The sequence below is a fragment of the Pelmatolapia mariae genome, linkage group LG8 (genome assembly GCF_036321145.2).
Source record: "Pelmatolapia mariae isolate MD_Pm_ZW linkage group LG8, Pm_UMD_F_2, whole genome shotgun sequence".
Classification (NCBI taxonomy): Eukaryota; Metazoa; Chordata; class Actinopteri; order Cichliformes; family Cichlidae; genus Pelmatolapia; species Pelmatolapia mariae.
Genome location: NC_086234.1, coordinates 10,475,461 through 10,493,465, shown reverse-complemented (window position 1 = coordinate 10,493,465; position 18,005 = coordinate 10,475,461). Strand labels below are relative to the sequence as shown.

The 18,005-nt window shown below is 41.3% G+C and overlaps 1 protein-coding gene across 2 annotated transcripts in view; it reads left to right on the top strand.

The window, feature by feature from the left end:
• The window catches only part of ppm1bb (protein phosphatase, Mg2+/Mn2+ dependent, 1Bb), a 31,590-nt gene extending 14,585 nt beyond the window's left edge, over window positions 1-17,005 (top strand). The window contains exons 2-7 of one of the 2 annotated variants that reach the window (XM_063482784.1): window positions 3,392-4,234; window positions 5,627-5,744; window positions 6,502-6,613; window positions 8,625-8,682; window positions 10,883-14,026; window positions 14,252-17,005. In XM_063482784.1, the coding sequence (XP_063338854.1) occupies window positions 3,404-4,234; window positions 5,627-5,744; window positions 6,502-6,613; window positions 8,625-8,682; window positions 10,883-11,215 (1,452 nt within the window). In that variant the 5' untranslated portion in view covers window positions 3,392-3,403 and the 3' untranslated portion in view covers window positions 11,216-14,026; window positions 14,252-17,005. The remainder of the gene's footprint in view (window positions 1-3,391; window positions 4,235-5,626; window positions 5,745-6,501; window positions 6,614-8,624; window positions 8,683-10,882; window positions 14,027-14,251) is intronic. The other variant, XM_063482785.1, reaches the window with a different exon arrangement.
• The last annotated feature ends 1,000 nt before the right edge of the window (window positions 17,006-18,005 follow it).

The window sequence follows — 18,005 nt, the reverse complement described above, 5'->3', positions numbered from 1 at the left end:
GCTGTTTTCACAGCTGGTGTGCTAACAGTATAGGGTTTTCCATCAGATAAGTTGAGCCTGACTCAGCTGTTGCAAAAGCGACACACAATGTCCTTGGCAAGGTACAGAGATGACAAAAGCTTGTACATTCCTAGTAAATTGCTTTCTAATGAGCATTCCTACAGTTTCCCTGCATTTGTTGCATCATAAGATAGCATACTTGCTAACTTTCCACAGCAGTAAAATCCCTCCTGATGACATAAACGTCTTCCCACTCTTGGCATCCAAGAAATCGTGGATACACAGGGCCTTGAAATGTTAAGAACTAATGACGTCTGTCCGCCTGACGCCACTGGCTTTAATAATTAAAAGGCTGATTGTGATTAACTCATGGACAAAGAGGTTCTGCGGTTCTTTTTAAGTGAACAAGGTTTATGTTGAGGAAAAGACCAAACACGACTCAAAGTGAGATTTAATTCAGCTCTTGGCAGCAGAGAATCTATGCCCTGCTGATTCAGTAATGCCTCTCCACTTCCCGACAACAAGTTAACTAATGGTATTAGTTACTGTGTGTCCAGAGTGAAAGAGGTTCTGTGTGCTGGGTGAAGCTTCCACAGTGTAATCCTCGACTCTGTGGTTCCTCCTCAGCTATCTTTGTCTTGTCAGGATCTCTGGCTCTCACCCTCCATTGAGTAATTAAAAGCTCTCAGTACTCACGGTATGAAGCAGCCTACTGAACTACTGACATCAAAAACCGGTGATTTAGAGAGATTTATAGTACAAAGCACATTATTATGCACTTTAGAATGTTGTGTATTTTCTGTTATAGAACTGACAAAGTTGTGATCTGTGAACTGAAAATGGCTTTTTATCAAACGTGTACAATAAGATTTATAAATGCAGTCATTAATTGTTTATTTCAGTATTGCTGTTTTCTAAGCATAGTCTGAATAATTCTGGATTATTACATTTTACAACATGAGAGTTCAAGTTTAGAATTTGGAACTGACGTGAAGACCTTCAATGTATAGTTTTTTTGGTCAGTATGTGCAGTTATTCATATATGATAACATGCATCAACTTAATGAGTTTATCAGTGCAGAGGGTTTCCCACACAACTGGATTACAGTTAGTTCCATATATCTTTGAACACTGACTCAAGTTTTTTTTTTCCTGTTTACTGAAACATGTTCCAGTTATGTACATGGACATAATGTGTAGACTCTTAGCTTTCATTTGAGTGTAGGGTATCTACATTCAAATTGGATTATGGGTTTAGTTTCAGTTCCTTAACATGTGCCACCCTCTTTTTAAATGGACCAAAGGTAATTGGACAATTGACTCAGGCTAGGTCCACACTAATCCGTTTTTGTTTGAAAACGCATCATTTTCTCTCCATTTTGGCCTCCCGTCCACACTGAGACGGTGTTTTCCCTGAAGGAAAACGCAGCGTTTTCAAAACGTTCTCGAAAACGAATACATTTGAAGAGGGTGCTTTCGCGTCGCAGTGTGGACAGCGAAAACAGACTTTTGAAAACGATGACGCATGTTAGTCATGTGATGCAGTCATGTGACCAATTAAACTAAGATAGCGGAGGGCATTATACAGCAGTTGTTTTGTTTGCTCTCAATTTTGACAGCCCTATTAAAGATTAATATCAGCTTGTACATGCTTCAGATAGCTTTTCTTCAAATTCTTTAATTCTCACTCGCTTTTGCAACTTTGTACGTTTGTGTTACTCGCAACAACAACTTCACCTCATTGTTAGTCCATTTAAAAAGCTCTGTGTTTTTCCTCGACATTTTGCCGCGACGTTTCAAGTAAATAAATGGCAGACAGAAACGAGGCAGGCCGAATCTTCATGCGTTTCACGCATGTGCAGTACTGGAACATAAGCGTTTTTGGCCGTTTCAATGTGGACGCACAACTCTGTGAAAATGCTAGTGATGACGCAGAGCGTTTTCAGACGAAAACGCCGTTTTCAAATCTATCCGGGCTAGTGTGGACGTAGCCAAAAAGGCTATTTTATGGGCAGGTGTGGGCAATTCCTTTGTTATGTCATTATCAATTAAGCAGAGTTGATTTGAGGTGTGTGCTCACATTTGGAAGATTTTGCTGTGAACAGGGAGTCAACGGAGCTCTCCATACAAAAGCTGAAGGAAAAAAAAAAAATCTGAGAAACTGTTACAATAGTATGAGTGGGAAAATCTACACTTTGGTACATCCTGAGATAGAAAGAAAGCACTGGTGAACTCAGCAACACAGAGACTTTGATGTCCATGGGAAAACAACAGTGGTGGATGATCGCAGAATCATTTCCATGGTGAAGAGAAATGCCAGCCAAGTGAATAATACTAATAATATCTGTACAACACAGCGGGGGCAGTGTGATGGCTTGAGCGTGCATGGCTGCCAGTGGCACTGGGACACTAGTGTTTATTGATGATGTACAGACAGTACAGCAGCAGCCGATTGAACTCTGAGGTCTTCAGAGACGTGCCGTCTGCTCAAAGCCAGCTACATGCATGGAGTTTATTAAAGCAAAGAAGTAGAATATTCTTGAATGGCCAAGTCGGTCACCTGATCTTAACCCAGTTGAGCATGCATTTCTCTTGTTGAAGATTAAACTTTAGACAGAAAGACCCACAAACAAGCAGTCCTGGCACAGCATTAAAAGGAGGAAACCCAGCATCTGATGATGTCCGTGAGTGAGCATGGCCAGCAAATGGTTTTTAACCAAGTATTAGAAATGAATGTTTTATTTTCAGCTATTTCATTTGTCCAATTACTTTTGGGCCCCTGAAATAAATGGATTGTGTTAAAAAATGCTTTGTTCATCACATTTGTATGCAATCTTTTTATTCAGCCCTATTCAGCCCTCAGCCCTAAAACTGAAAGTCTGCACTTCGACTGCATCTGAGTGGTTTTATTTAAGCAGTGGTAGTGCACAGAACCAAAATTAGTAAAAAGTTGTCTCTGTCCAAATAATTATTTTCACAGGGTGCACACGTGTGTGCCAACGCGTTCTTAAATTATCTATAACAAAAATTCATTGTCTTATTCTTCTTTTGGCTTCTTGCTATAGTGTTCACCACAGTTGATCATCTGCCTCCATCTGGGCAGGTATAAAGTTATTTTGGTTCACATGTTGATTTGGAGAAGGTCTTATAGCGCCATTGCTGATGTAGCCATCTCATTTTATCCAAGCTTGGACTAACATACCTTGGTGGTTGCCTATAGGAAAGTCTATGTGTGGGAGCACTGGCTATAGGTCTAACTCAAAAACTTACAAAGTTGGTGTTTATGATGTGGTCAAAGTTACTGACTTTGTGCAAGAGATACTATTTTCTTTGTCTTTGCTGTTTATAGTGTAATGTTTACTGAGTTGCCTTCTTCTCTTCCACTCTCTAGCTATAGGCAGCAATGGGTGCATTCCTGGACAAGCCGAAGACGGAGAAACATAGTGCCCACGGTGAGGGCAATGGGCTGCGTTACGGCCTGAGCTCCATGCAAGGCTGGAGGGTGGAAATGGAGGACGCCCACACAGCTGTGGTGGGCCTTCCCCATGGACTCACCGACTGGTCTTTCTTTGCTGTCTACGATGGTCACGCTGGCTCCCGGGTGGCCAACTACTGTTCTGGTCACCTGCTGGAGCACATCTTGTCAGGAGGGGCTGAATTTGCTTCAGGACCCAGCTCTGTGGAAGGCGTGAAAGACGGCATCCGCTCTGGCTTCCTGAACATTGACGAGTATATGCGCAGCTTCTCAGACCTGCGGCAGGGCCTGGACCGCAGCGGATCAACGGCAGTATGCGTGTTGCTCAGCCCGACCCACCTCTACTTCATTAACTGCGGTGACTCACGGGCTGTGCTTAGTCGAGACAGCAAGGTGGGCTTCTCCACCCAAGACCACAAGCCCTGCAACCCACGTGAAAAGGAGCGCATCCAGAATGCTGGCGGCTCAGTCATGATCCAGAGGGTAAACGGTTCCCTGGCTGTGTCCCGGGCCCTAGGGGACTACGACTACAAATGTGTGGATGGTAAGGGCCCCACGGAGCAGCTGGTGAGCCCTGAGCCTGAGGTATGTGTGTTGGAGCGGGTAGCCGAAGGAGACGAGTTTATAGTCCTGGCGTGCGATGGGATCTGGGATGTCATGTCTAACGAGGAGCTGTGTGAGTTTGTCCACTCTCGACTTCTGGTGTGTGACGACCTTGAGAAGGTCTGTAACTCAGTGGTGGACACCTGCTTGCATAAGGTAAGTTGTTTCTCATATACAGTGTACATTTAAGGTGAAAGTGTGCATAAACAGAGTTGTTTTGACTAGTTTTACTGACAGGATTGTGATTTTAAATGCAAAATTTTACTTTAATGTATTTCCATGGGGCAGAGCTGTATCGCAGTTACAAATGTCTGAAAGATTATTTGTTGCATGCAAACCAACAATAGCTTGGTGAATGTGTAGGTAATAATCTGTTTAGAAGGCTGATTTGCTCTGGTGGGAAAGTATTTGAAGACTATTTACTCTAGTATACCAAATGTCAGACCAGATCTGGTTATTAGAATAAATCCAAAAGGTATTTCTGGTGGTGTCAGAGAGACACGCATCTTAAACAATACTGTCTGAAAAATGAAGACTGACTCCAATTGCAGCTGGTTGTCCTTGTTTAACTCTGAAGACTCAGTGAGCTCAGTGTAGCAGTACATGAAGGAGTTTCCACTAGCTGTAGGCTCCAGTTAAAGTGGCCGTCTGGTTTATGCTGAATCTCCAGAGCAGAAAAAAGACTACTGATGGAATCTCATCCTGCAATCTTAGACTCAGACTATCTGATAAGGGATTATAAAAACTTGTGATTGATTGGGAAACAGAAGACCAGGTCTGGGTTAGCACTGACTAAACTTTAAAATATGAGAGAACAATTGTCCAGTAGTATATGGATGGTGTCATGCCCCTGATGGATTTTTTTTTAAAGTGCTAAATGAGTTGTCAGAAACACTTGGGCAGCAGTTCACATGCCTGGGCACCTCGCCTAAGTGAAGTGTATTTGTGGGAAACAGCTGCCACTTTTCTTAATAGAAATCTAATGCCATGTAAAATGACCAAATAGATGGACAACTGCAGCCGAGTGTAACAAAAATAATATGCATCTAAATATTTAAAATGCTTTACGTCTCACAGTGAAAGACAAGATGATGAATAATGCACTGGTGCTTTAAATTCTCTCATTATCCATTGGCCCTCTCAGCTATCGATTGAAGATAAAGCAGGAATGGCTTTAGCAGAATCTATTAGACTATTACACTTTGTGCATCACTTATTTTGTGTCTTGGGTACTCCAAGAACCAGTGAGTGCACAGCACCTTGGTTATTTTTACCTTGCTGTACGAGTTATCTCAAGTAACAGCCACACGCTGCTATAAATTTCCTCCACTGCAGCGGCTTTTTGTGATGTATGTGACACTGTACACATACAGAACATTACTGTGACCAATTGGAGTTTTACAAGGTAATGACAAGGTGGCTACCCATTTGGTTAAAGGCCAAGGAACTGTGTGTGTCCTATAAATGCCAATTAATATAGTGTTTTACACTGGCCCTCCAGCTAAAGAAACGCATTCTTATTCTCTCTCTTCAAACTTTGCTCTCCAGGGGAGCAGGGACAATATGAGTGTGGTGCTGGTGTGTTTCTCTGCGGCTCCCAAGATCTCAGAGGAGGCTGTGAAGAAGGAAGAGGAATTGGATAAATACTTGGAAACCCGTGTTGAGGGTCAGCATTCTGAACACACACAAACACACCTGCAAACTATGACTGTATGATTTTGGATTTGCAATAGTTCTTATTTTGCCTTTAAGTACATCCCTTTTCTTTACTTTTATCATTCAATAAAAGCCAACATTCACTCACCACCAGGCTGTGAAAAGTTTAGTATGCTTATTCAGTCCCACCCCCCCACCCCCAATTTCTAATTAAAGTTCAAGGTTATGCACTTAATTAAAAAACAATTTGCTAAGTTTGCAAGCTCAGTAAAACAACTTTCTCTAACACAAACATAATAACACAATTTAGAATATTTACTGTATTTATTATTGTGTTCAACAGCACAGTCTTTATACTGTGGTTAAAAAAAGAAACATTACTATTTATCTGTCAGCATCTTTCTTGTTATGCAAATACACTAAGTATTTAAACTGTCACGTCTGATATGTTGCGGTTGAAACTTGTGGTTGGTTTTTGTGAAGTGTTTAGTTATAGTTGAGCCTGTTTCTAAAGGTTAAGTGAAACACACAAGGCCACATACAGTGCTTAGGTGCTGTCTATATAACTTCGACATAATAAGTCTTTTTTAGGTATTACAAATATTTGAAGTCTTCTACTGAGTGCCGCAGCAGAAGGCAAGCAGGGGTTTATCTGATTTACTATGGGTGAATTCTCAGCCTTTGTAGAGAAAGGTGGTGGTTAAATTCCAAAAATGGTGTATAACTTTCTGTATTATAGCTCTTGTCATCTTTCCATTTGTCTGTAGGGCTTATGGGAAACTGTGGAGAGGCTGGAGTCCCTGACCTGGTATCTGTCCTAAGGAGCATTGCCTCAGAGAACATCCCCAACCTTCCTCCTGGTGGAGGCCTGGCCAGCAAGTAAATATACAACAAAATCTACTCTTTCTACACTTAAAACTTGTATATAGTTATTATTATGAGGCTTGAAAATTTGAATAGATTCATTCCATAGAAATTTATCGCCAGAATGTTAACACTGTGCGATGAACTAGAAGTTGAATCCTTCACTCACAAGTCACAAAAAACAGCTTTGTTTGCATAGCACATTTCTTATCGCCGTTATGAAGGGAAAGTAAAGGGTTATGCTTTGGAGTGCCATGGTTAGATCTGATCTCACCATATTTCTGGTATTTTGTGATTACTGGTATTGTTGATGTAAAATCAAAATCTAACCACATTTAACTGAATTTAACAGAGATCTGTTCACAGAACTTCTGAGGAGTCTTGTGACTGCTTTTTTACCTTCTCTCTAGTATATAGCTAATGCATGCAGATTAAAATGTCTGTCAAAATACAGCTATTAAATATAGCTATTAAAGTGCATCAGATTAATACCTGACTCCTAAATTTAAGTTAAAATGATACATTCGATTACCTGCACCATCACACATCATGCAGGTAAAAAACAAGTTTTTATATACATGGCACAGTAACAGAAACTTTATTAACACAGGGGTCAGACAGCTCTGACAGAAAATAAGGTTTTGTATTCTTATTTTGCACATCCTACTGGTTAATGTTAAACACATTTCAGGTTTAGAAGGTGGAATAGTTTTTACCCTTCAGCCAAAAAGGCTCATGACAATGGTATTGCCGTCGCCTCGACAGGCGGAGTGAACACCCAAGCTTGTGAATGCAATAACTTGGGAATGAGGAGCGTAAGATTTTCAAATTATTACCATTAAAAATCTCTCTTGGAGTTCGAATCTCGGTGATGTCAACGTCAAGCCAGAGGTCAGGTTGTCTGAAAATGTTGTAAATTCAATAGTAAGTCAAGAACGAGTCAGCGTAGGATTTTAAATTCATCCCATAGGTGCAGCTACAAAAAATCTAAGACAAGTTAAATTCCCGGTAACCTTGACCTCAAGGTTAGAGGTCAGTCCCCTGGGATTTTCAAATATATACCATAGGTGCCAGTAGTTTTTATAATTCAGCGCTTCACAGAATCAGTCCCATATGCCACCTGATATATTAAAAGATGCCATTTAGCCACACAAAATTCCCAACAATTTGTAACTGAAGACTCCACCTTTACATCAAAAACACAACAATTCTTATTTAACTGCTCATTGGTCTAAAGTGACGCTCGATTTGTGTCGTTAAACACAGAGATAAAACCTGTTCTTACATTGTATTACTTTAGTAGGTTGAATACGCACTCCCTCATCACGCCTGCTCATTTCTGACCCGCTAATTTGTGCTGTCGATGGATGGTGTTAGTCATTATTGAAATAAATTGGCTGCATCTTTGCTTATGAACTAGCACCTTGTTAGTAGAACACTTGCAGAACTTTCCTCTCCCATCTCATGCTAATTTGCCCCACCTTGTAAATCTGGCCCTTTGGGTTTATAAGCAGTCAATCTGTTTGATGTGTTTTTAGCAACATGTCTTACTAGGAGAGCATTAGATGTATATAATGACCCACAACTTAAAATAGTCTGGGTTGATTAAAGATGTGAAAAGTTTTGATTTTTTTCATCAAATTCAAAAGTGTATATATTGTTTATGTTTGGGATTTATCCAGTTATACAAGAAAAGCCTTTCAGGATTTGATGATGATAAAACACTGAGAAACGCAAGTGTCTGCATCCTTTAGTTGCATGCACAACAACTTGGGATAAACATGCTGTTTAAAAAGCCAACACATGCAGAAAACACTCACAACATTAACTGACTGCACACATGAATGAAGAGATTACAGAGTGTCATATGCATGAATGGTGAATTCTCGAAAATTGACAAAGTCGCTTTTAGCTCCATTAAGTCCTCAATCAATATACATTTACTGAGAGCGACCAGAAGCTGCATTATGTCGGTGCTGTTTGTCTCCTCTAAGCAGGAAACTATGTGTTGTTTGTGTGTTTGCAGGCGGAGTGTGATCGAGGCGGTGTACAACAGGCTGAACCCTCACAGAGAAGAAGAAGGGGTGAGTTAACCTCTCTCTGAACTCTTTCCCCGCCCTTCACCTCTTCAGCCTTTCACCCTGCCTCAACATAACCTCATAAACAAACACCAGCCCAGACAAGGACACTCTTTCTGTGTGCCGCTGTATGTATGTGTGAGAGCGAGAGAAAATGAATGTGATATAAGTGTGAAAGAGGGCAGAGGATAGAATAAACGGAATAACCTTGACAGGTTCAGGGAGCCTCAGTTGACTGCATTCCACGTTGAAAAGCACTGAAGCTCCAAGCGTATGTTTCTATTTCACATTTATCATCGAAACGGGATGTATAATGAGACCTCGATAAACCTATTGAACCTCTCAGCAGTGAGCGCATATCCTTTAAACCATTGACTTCATATAGTTAATGCTTGAAAAATGCATCTGTGTTTTTTTTGTGTGTGTGTTTGGAAACCTAGCAGCAGAAAATCATTCAAAAGAACATGCTAGCTTTATTTGTTACATTAAATATTTACTTCGTGTTACTGATAAACTCGGTAGTCACAGCTTATTTAAGGTGGATTCTTGTTCCTCTGTTTCATATACTCAGTGTGTGCACTTAAACAAATGCTTGGAGGACATTTAAAAAAGGTTTTATTCACCTCATCGGGAAGCCATACTTCTGCAAAGCACTGAGTGATTAGATCTAGAAAGATATTTGAACCCAGATTTGTTTTTGATACTTTCCTAAAATTCAAGATAAGGTCTTCAATCAGATATTTATTTGTGAACATACTGCCTGAAATGTCCAGTTTTTGATCTTTATCACAATGTTAAAAAATCCCTGCAAAAAATTCATAGATCGAAATCCAAAATTCTAATTTTAAGCTAGGCCCAGCCTCACATCTTGTAAAAATATAATTCAAATCTGTGTGTAAATTTTGCAGAAATCCTCCCATCAGACGTATCGATCCGAGAGAGGCCTTAGGCTTTCTTACTGTTTTCTGTCTCATGTCTTTTTGACTATGTGGAAATCAATGTAAATAAAAAATAAAATTAGAGATTATTATTCTTCTGTTACATAGAACGGGTGTGCACACGGCTTACGAAAACAATGTCAGGATCATCTGTGCTTTAATTACCCAATAATTAAAGTACCCATGCTGCATTGTGCTCGCTGTGTTTGTCTAAGAAATCTCAAGCCAAAGATTATGTAAATTAAGTTGAATTAGATGTTAACACTCCCCTGGCATGATGATTCTGCTCAAAAATATTGATTTGTGTATTCAAACACATTTATATGGTATGTGATCCAAAGGTTCTTTAAAAAATTAAAACCCACCTCAGATTTAAGTTGTCATTTTTTAATTTTGGCTCATTTTGCACCTTTGACCACAATGATTTGGTCAGATAGGGACTTCCACAAGGCCATCTAATCGGGATAGCACAAAAGTTTTTTGTTTTGTTTGTTTTTAAGGGCAGAGTCACAGATTTTTTTTCTTAGCACCTTCTGTAAATAAATGTTTAAATGTTATTGGACACAATCAAATTAAATCATACAACTGGAATGTTTTTTTTTTTTTAGGGTAGTTTACAATATGTAACACCGCACCGTCACTATTAAGAGATAAATAAAAAGAAATGGTATGAAGTATTTACAGCTGCAAATAATATAACAGCAACTGGAAAAAGACATGAGTTTTAAACTTCAGCACTCTGTTTATACTGCAGGAAATGGATATGATGTTAGAGCAGAGAATCCCACATCCAGCATCTTTTAAGGAAGGCTGCAGGCGTTTTTACAAACATCTTCATTCTGAAGACGAGATCAGTGTCAGGTCTTGAACGGCCCACCAGGGTGAATGTGAAGAAGTGTGTGCATAAATGCATGGGTGTATTTGTTGTATTAATGTCAGTGGAGTCTAGCCTCGCAGGCTCTTTTCTTTGGGCTTGTGGGTACTGATGAATTCCCCCTCCCCTCGTTACACTACACAGCAAATCTCACAAAGGACTGTTGGTCAGAGGGTCAGAGGTAGCGTTTGCATGGGCCTGTCCGTCTGGTGCAAGTATGTCTCTTGATGCTGTGATGCTGTTGTGTGGTAGATGTCTGTGTGTGTGATGTGCCGCTGATTGTAAGGTGATGTGTGCGCGTGCGCGTGTGTATATATAAATATATATATGTGTGCTGGTGTGTGTTTGACAATGGAGCGTGCCTGCAGAGTCTGACCCTGGCGTGTCACCTCAGGCCTGTGCGGGGGGAGAGGAGGAGGAGGAGGAGAGTGAGGAGGGAGGTGGCAGCACGGCAGCTCATCTGCTGGAGGCTCTTCGGCAGTTCCGCATGCACCACCGGGGGCAGTACCGCTCGGTGTTGGAGGAGTCCCTGGCTACCTACCATCTGCGGGGGGAGAGTGCTGTTGAGAGAGCAGGGGAGAGAAGGAGGACGACCGACGACTGTGACAACCAGGACGAACCCGCCTCCCCTCCCTCTCCCCCTTCGCCCCCGCCCTCACCCGCCATTGCAGAGCTGGAGGCCAGCCAAGACGAGCCCATCCCAAAGTCTGATCCCTCCTCTGACTGACCACCTGCCTGTATACCCAACCACCCTCTCATCCATCCTATCCCAGAGCTCTAGTGAGATGTGCTATGACCTCTCCTCCTCTGTCCTTCATCGCAGAACTTGAATGGCCACATCGGCCACGTCCAGCTTTGTATTTGAATAATTCATTAGGAACAACAAAAAGGGCTTTTCTGTCCATTCAAGTTCTGTATCTGAGACATACATATATATATCTATATACCTTAGATGTGGACTCTTTGATTTTTCTTCCTTTTTGTTTCTTCTGACCACTTTGGCTTGGATTCCCAAACTTAAACTTGATCACAGAAGCAGATTTATTAACTAATTTTCATGGTAAACAAAATAAAAATATAACAAGCAAAAGTGGCTAGTGAAGCCAAAGTGAACATTGCACTCTATGGCTTACATTTATCAGTATTTGCTTCTGGCTGACCCCACCCTCAACCCCACCCTTAAGCCTCACCCCCACACCTTCATACAGTGGAGGAACTGACAAAGAAAACACGAGGAGACATTCTGAACTGCAGCTGTGCAACCTTTTGCACTGTCTCCAGGCCTACTCCATCTACAGACTCAGAACACACTCTTCTTGTGTTTTTGTATGTGTGTTTATGTGTGCGTGTCTGCATGAGTTTGAGTGACCGAGCAAGAGCCCAGTAATCACTACTGAAATGTGTGTTTCTGATTGCTTGCGATACTTGACAGTTACACAGTCCATCAGCTGCTCAGCGATGGTAGGTTGTTCAAACCAGTCTGGGTGCAAATTAAGTCTTTGCAGCTTCCACATGATTACATAAAAAAATAATAAATTGCTTGATACTGTTATTGGTGGGGTAGAGTGCGGTGGGGGTGTAAATGTTCAGACTCAGGCTCTTTGAAAAGTAGAAAGCAAAGTTATTAAGTGGATAAAATTTTGGTGCCAGAGCGGCAATTATAGTTCTCCCTAAAAATGTTTAGTCCTGCACTGAGGTGTTTTTGTTTTTGTTTGTTTTGTTATGTTTTTACAGCAACACGCGCATAGCCACATTATCTTAAAATGCTAAGCACTACATTGTATGATGCGACCTACATTTGTACTAACAGCTGTTTGATTGGATGGCGTGTTCACAGCTTAGCACTAGTATTTCAAACTGGAAACGTGCGCCTTACTAACAGAACGTTAGCATTAATTAGTATAACCTGTGGAACCATAGACTGTATATAAAAGATGAACGTAGTTCCGGGTCTGAAAAGTATGTAGAAGTGCCATAAACCTGGATTCCTTCTAATTCCCAGTCTCAATTTGTAGTTTCAAGTCATCTGTAATACAAAATTATGCTCATTTTGTAAATTTTGGTCCCAATTCAGGTCAAAAATGTGTATCCTTTAGGGTGGGTCTACCTTCTCGCTTCTGTAATCCAGTTTGAATACAAAAACAGTAAAAACTCTCACTAACCAATGGGCAAGATAATGTTGGCTCCTGCTATCTTTTGTTTACAGTCTATGTTGCAAACCTATTGTTGGCAGTTTTACCAAAGCTGCTATTCTGACAAAGTGCATCGATCAGTGAAAGGCAAACTGTAAAAACTGGTAACTGCTGATAAGATTAGGACATGGGTGACATTGGGACTCCTCTGCTTTGATTACATCAGTTCTGTCAGTCTAAAGGTAGCACACCATGTGGGATGGCGACCACAAGTATTCCTGCCTTCTCGATCTTACCTTACAAAAGTGATACGTATACATATCGGTGGGACGGCCGATGTCATACTGTTCACCTGTGGTGAATTACACTCGGACCACAGTTGATATGTTTCATGTGCGATGGCTCTCTGTCTGTAATCAGTTCAAGGTATTATTAATAATCAAGGTTTTCCAAGAGTCCTTTGTAGCTTTTGTTTAAAAAAAACCCCACATTGCAGCATATTATATTCCTCACAGGTTGTGCCATTGCCTGTACAGAACGACTCAATCTTAAACACTTACCTCGATGTAAAAGATATATTGAAACTAACTCCTTCACCTGCAGGGTTTATTCTTTTTCAGGTAGATGGAGGTTATTGTGAGTCTGTACAAGCCCTGTATTCTGGTAATGCATGCGCTGCACTTACCTTTTCAATATCTAAAGCACTTAACTATCAGAGGGGAGGTAATGCTAAACGGCGTACGTGCGTGTGTATGTGTGTGCTCGCGCCTGTATGTATGAGCTGTATTTCTATGATTTCTATGTGGTTGTGTGGAACAGGTTAGTTCTGCAAATGAGAAATAAAAAGGATTTGAGGTATAATGCAATGATTTGTGTCAACTGTGTCTCACTGTAAACTAACTGTATGTATTTATGTCTTGGGGTTTATTTTTTTCTATTTTTCGTGTAGGCCCTGTACCAAATCAGTCATCTTGCAGATCAGGGGTTGTCATAAGGAGTTCAAAATTCACATTTTTCCATGCAGAAGTGATTGTTTTTCATGATTAAGCATTCCAATCCCAATGCAACATGGTGACATTTGATACAGGACTGTTCCCTGACACTTTTAGTAGACCTTTACTCCGTTTATTGTGTTGTGTATGTGTCTGTGTAGGCTGTGAAGTATTCGGAAACTGCTGAAGCTTCCTTGCTCTCCTCTGTCAGCTGTTAGCTCGAGCCTTGACCTCGTCTCGGCTGCTTGAAGACATTTTAAAGAGTCGTCTCCTTTAAAACAAAAGCAGCTCTCAGGTTTGAAAACTCAAACTGAGCGAGGAGCGAGAGGAAGCCATGTAGACTATAGGGACTCCATTCTCTCCATTCCTCCCCTGTTTTTCAGTCTGACAGCTGGCCTCGTGATTCTCCGCAAGGTGAGTCATCAGAGGTTCTGGTTGTGCAGGGGAATATAACGGCTTTCCACCATTAGCCATTCAATTTGAATATATTAAAAAAGGGGGGGGGAGGGGAGGGGGGCAGTGAGGTTTAAAGGTTTGCCATTATTTAAGGCTTCTGGAGCAGTTTAATTACTACATACAATGATAGACTTGACAATAACGATTCTGGCACACCTCTCTTCCTTTTCTTTCCTCACCCAGAGTGCCGGTGACCTGGATGACCCTTGGTAGCTGCGGCAAGAAACCCCGTCTCCTCCTGGTGATCCGTGCGTCCACTCGGGGAGGAGGAGTGTCTCTCCATTGCGCCATGTCTTTCTCCACTAAAAGAGGACACGTGGTGTGTGCTGGAGCGCGTGAGTGTGCGTATGTTGGTTGTGTGTGTGTGTGTGTGTGTGTGCGCGCGTGTGTCTGTGTGTGTGTGTTTGCAGCAGTGGGACAAAGACGATGACGAAGACAACTACTACACACATGCATACTGCTTTAAACCTGGAGGAAAAACCTGAATCACTTCTCTGAAAAAAATATTTTATGAACTGAAGCATTGTGATGGTAGAGATGATTTTTACCATTGAGGTGTTTTTGTTTTTCTTTTCTTTTCTTGAATGTTGATGCCTGACTTCACAATGACATGAGGACCTATCGTGTGTGTGTGGTGCGTGTTCGTTTGTGTGTATGCGAGAGAGTTTGTGTGTGAGAGTGTTTCGAGGAGGGCCAAGAGGAGACAAATGGTGGATAAAGACTTTGTATGTAATTCTTCGTCTCCTGGACTGTTTTTTTGTGCTCCTAGGTCTGATAAACACCTAACACATTTGCTTCTTCCCTCTTAAAAGACACAGACACACACACACACACACACACTCCCTCTATCTCACACAGACACTCTAAACCATAAACCCCCCCACACCCCCTCCCCACTTCCACCTGTGCACGTATGTGATGTGCCACCTTCGCAGGGCACTGCATGAGGACTTTGGTTCTACATGTACAGCTACGTGGTTTTTCTAATCGACCAGGATGGACAGCCATTGGTTGAGATGGACTAAACCTGAGGGACCTCTGGACACTGATAGGCTCCTGAGGTTTGAAAAGCAGAGATGATTTGGATTTTATTTTTCTTGTTTTTGTTAGGTTGATGACAATGATAATCATGATGGGGAAATGGGAGGTTATCAATGAAGAGCCGCGGGCAAGTTGGACTCATGGCGTCGCGGTTGATGGTTTGGATTGGGTGGGGGAGAAGGGGTGGAGGCAGTTCAGTAGTCTCCTCGGTCTTCCTCCCCACCATGACGGTTGGAGGTGCACATGACAGCAGACTGTCCTTGTTTTTTTTCTCCTTTGTTTTGGATGTTGTCCATGAGGTTACTAGCTGCTCGCTGTGTAGAGTGAGTGAACTCCCTGTTTTAACCCTGTTCTTGGTTCTCAGACTGCATTGGTAATGTTTGTATTGCTGTTGTTTGATTGCACTCACATTTGATTACAGAAAGCGTCTATATATGAAATAAAATACCTGCCAAGGATCCTGTGGTGGCTGCGTGAATCACTAACTGAAGTCACATCACTTGAGTTGTGTGTAGAAATAACATTTGTGTACCGCCAGAGTAAAACTAGTATGTAGGAAGTGGTTTGACAGAAAATGCTGAATTTGTCAGAGCTGGACATTTGTGCTTAAAACTGTAAAATTAGAGAAATGGGGAAGCTAAAGAAAGCATTGCACAAAATGCTGTTGTCCTTTTAAATAACAATAAAAAGACGGCATATAAAAAGTGTTTAAAATGGATTTGATCATTGAATTAGGCATATTAAGCCTAAAGTTATTTACAGAATGTTTTAAGTGTTCATATACACTCAGTATAGGAATGAATGTCTTGGTACTTTTGGACTTTTAAGGATTTCTTTGAACTTTTCGGGGGGGGGGGTGTTAGCGTGGAACGCTTACATAGCATAAATCTGTAACTACTTTAAAAAAACAAGATTTGGGTGCACAAGTACATATCTAAACTAACATTTGGTTAAATGTCTCTTAGCAAGCTGCACTTCAACCAGACATATTTTGGTTGAAAGTAGTCCTCCATTATTCCATCCACTTTGCAATGTAACAGTACCACAATCAGGAAAGCAGCCCCAGAGCATGGTATTACCACGACCATGCTTGACAGTTGGTGCAATGTTCTTAGGTCTGAACGCCTCACTTTATCCTCCAAATATGCTTTCTATCACTGTGGACAAATAGTTCAATCTTTATTACATCAAATTGTGAAACTTTTCTCCAGAAGGCATTTGCTTTGTCCACGAGGACAGCTCCAAATTTCAGTCGAGGTTGAGGGTGCTGATTTTGAAGCAGATTGGCACCCACTCAGTCCATGATGATGTAACACTCACTTCACTGTGGATGGTGACACTGGTGTTTCTGCAGTTTCCATTTTTTTTGCAGATTTGAGCCTCATTGGTTCCTGTACAACCCAACCATGAATGTTTGGGTTTTCATCCACACCTTGTTAAAGTGACCTTCCCAATATGTCACAGTTCTCTTTAGATCTTCACTGCGCTCCTTTGGACTTTTGAATTGTTCTGAGAGTTGGTCAAATGAGCACTGTCCAACTGATCTTTTTTATGCTGGCAAAAAGAAACTACCAGTTGTAGTCATACTAAAAAGGTGAGCGCATGTATGTATTTGAGCCTGTGGGGATATTTTAGACCATGTGTGGATTAGAGAAAATCTCGACTTGTGCACTCAGTTCTTGTTTTTAAAGTCATTAAAGATGTGCAATCCTCGGGAAAAGAGCAGTTCAAAGAAATTGTTAAAATTGCTATGACATGCATGCCCATGATGAGTGTATGTAAACTTCTGACCACGACTGTACATACTGTAGATTATACAACCTTTTTATAACGCCACGGAAAAGTTAGAACAGAGCAAACTGCGTCATTGCCGATGGAATTTGTATGTCTTCAGTATAAATGTTTGTATACTCAGTCCTAATCTTGTCTTGTCTCTTTTCCACTTCTGGATTTGCAGCTGCTAGAACAAACATTAGACGACTGATCTGTTGCATTTGTAACCTACTTATCACCAACAATAACTATCAGTGAAATTAATTCTGCTTTGATCTGGTGACAAACTGAAGCGATTTCCACCTCTCCTTTATTAGGCTATGGGTAATCTTTAATGTTTAAATGCATGCAGTTTAAAGTTTCAGAGCTCTAAGGTGCTATTGTCACATTAGACACAATCAGCTGCACAGAGAGCGCACAAAGCATCATTACTTTGCAGCGCTGGATACGTCCCAGACTTTCAAGGCTAATGCAGAGAGACAGAAAACCATTCACAACTACAACCAATTAAGAAGCACTAATTAACCAAATATCTATGTCCTTGGACTGTGGGAGCATCATCGTACCACCTATGATAATTCTAAGGAACTTGGAAAGAAAGCAACTGAACGTCTTTGTTTCTTGAAGATGTTTCACCTCTCATCCAAAAAGCTTCTTCAGTACCAAACGGTGGAGAATCCCAGGTATTTAAGCCAAGTGGGAATTGTCCCTTTAGAGGGTTGTTGACCCACTATTGATCATGTGACTCACCACATGAGCCAAGGTGTGATAAAAGGCATGGGTCCTTATCAGCAGAGGTTTCGGGTGAAGCCATTGCATCACCCTATTATGTGACCTATTGAGATCACCTGACACAAGATGTGAATGGGGGTTGAGGCGCCTGGGACGGGATCTTAAAACTGCATTGTTAAGGTAGCAAACAGTGTCATAAGCCACCCCAGCTGTTCAAAGATGATCGTTTCTTTCACTTTCGCTTCTTTCACTCCTCTTTCAAACCATCTGTCTTCTCTGTCCAAAACGTGAACATTGGCATCCTCGTAAGAGTGACCTTTGTCCTTTAGATGCTGATGTACAGACGAGCCTCGTCCTGTCGAGGTGGCTCTTCTATGTTGTGCCGTGCATT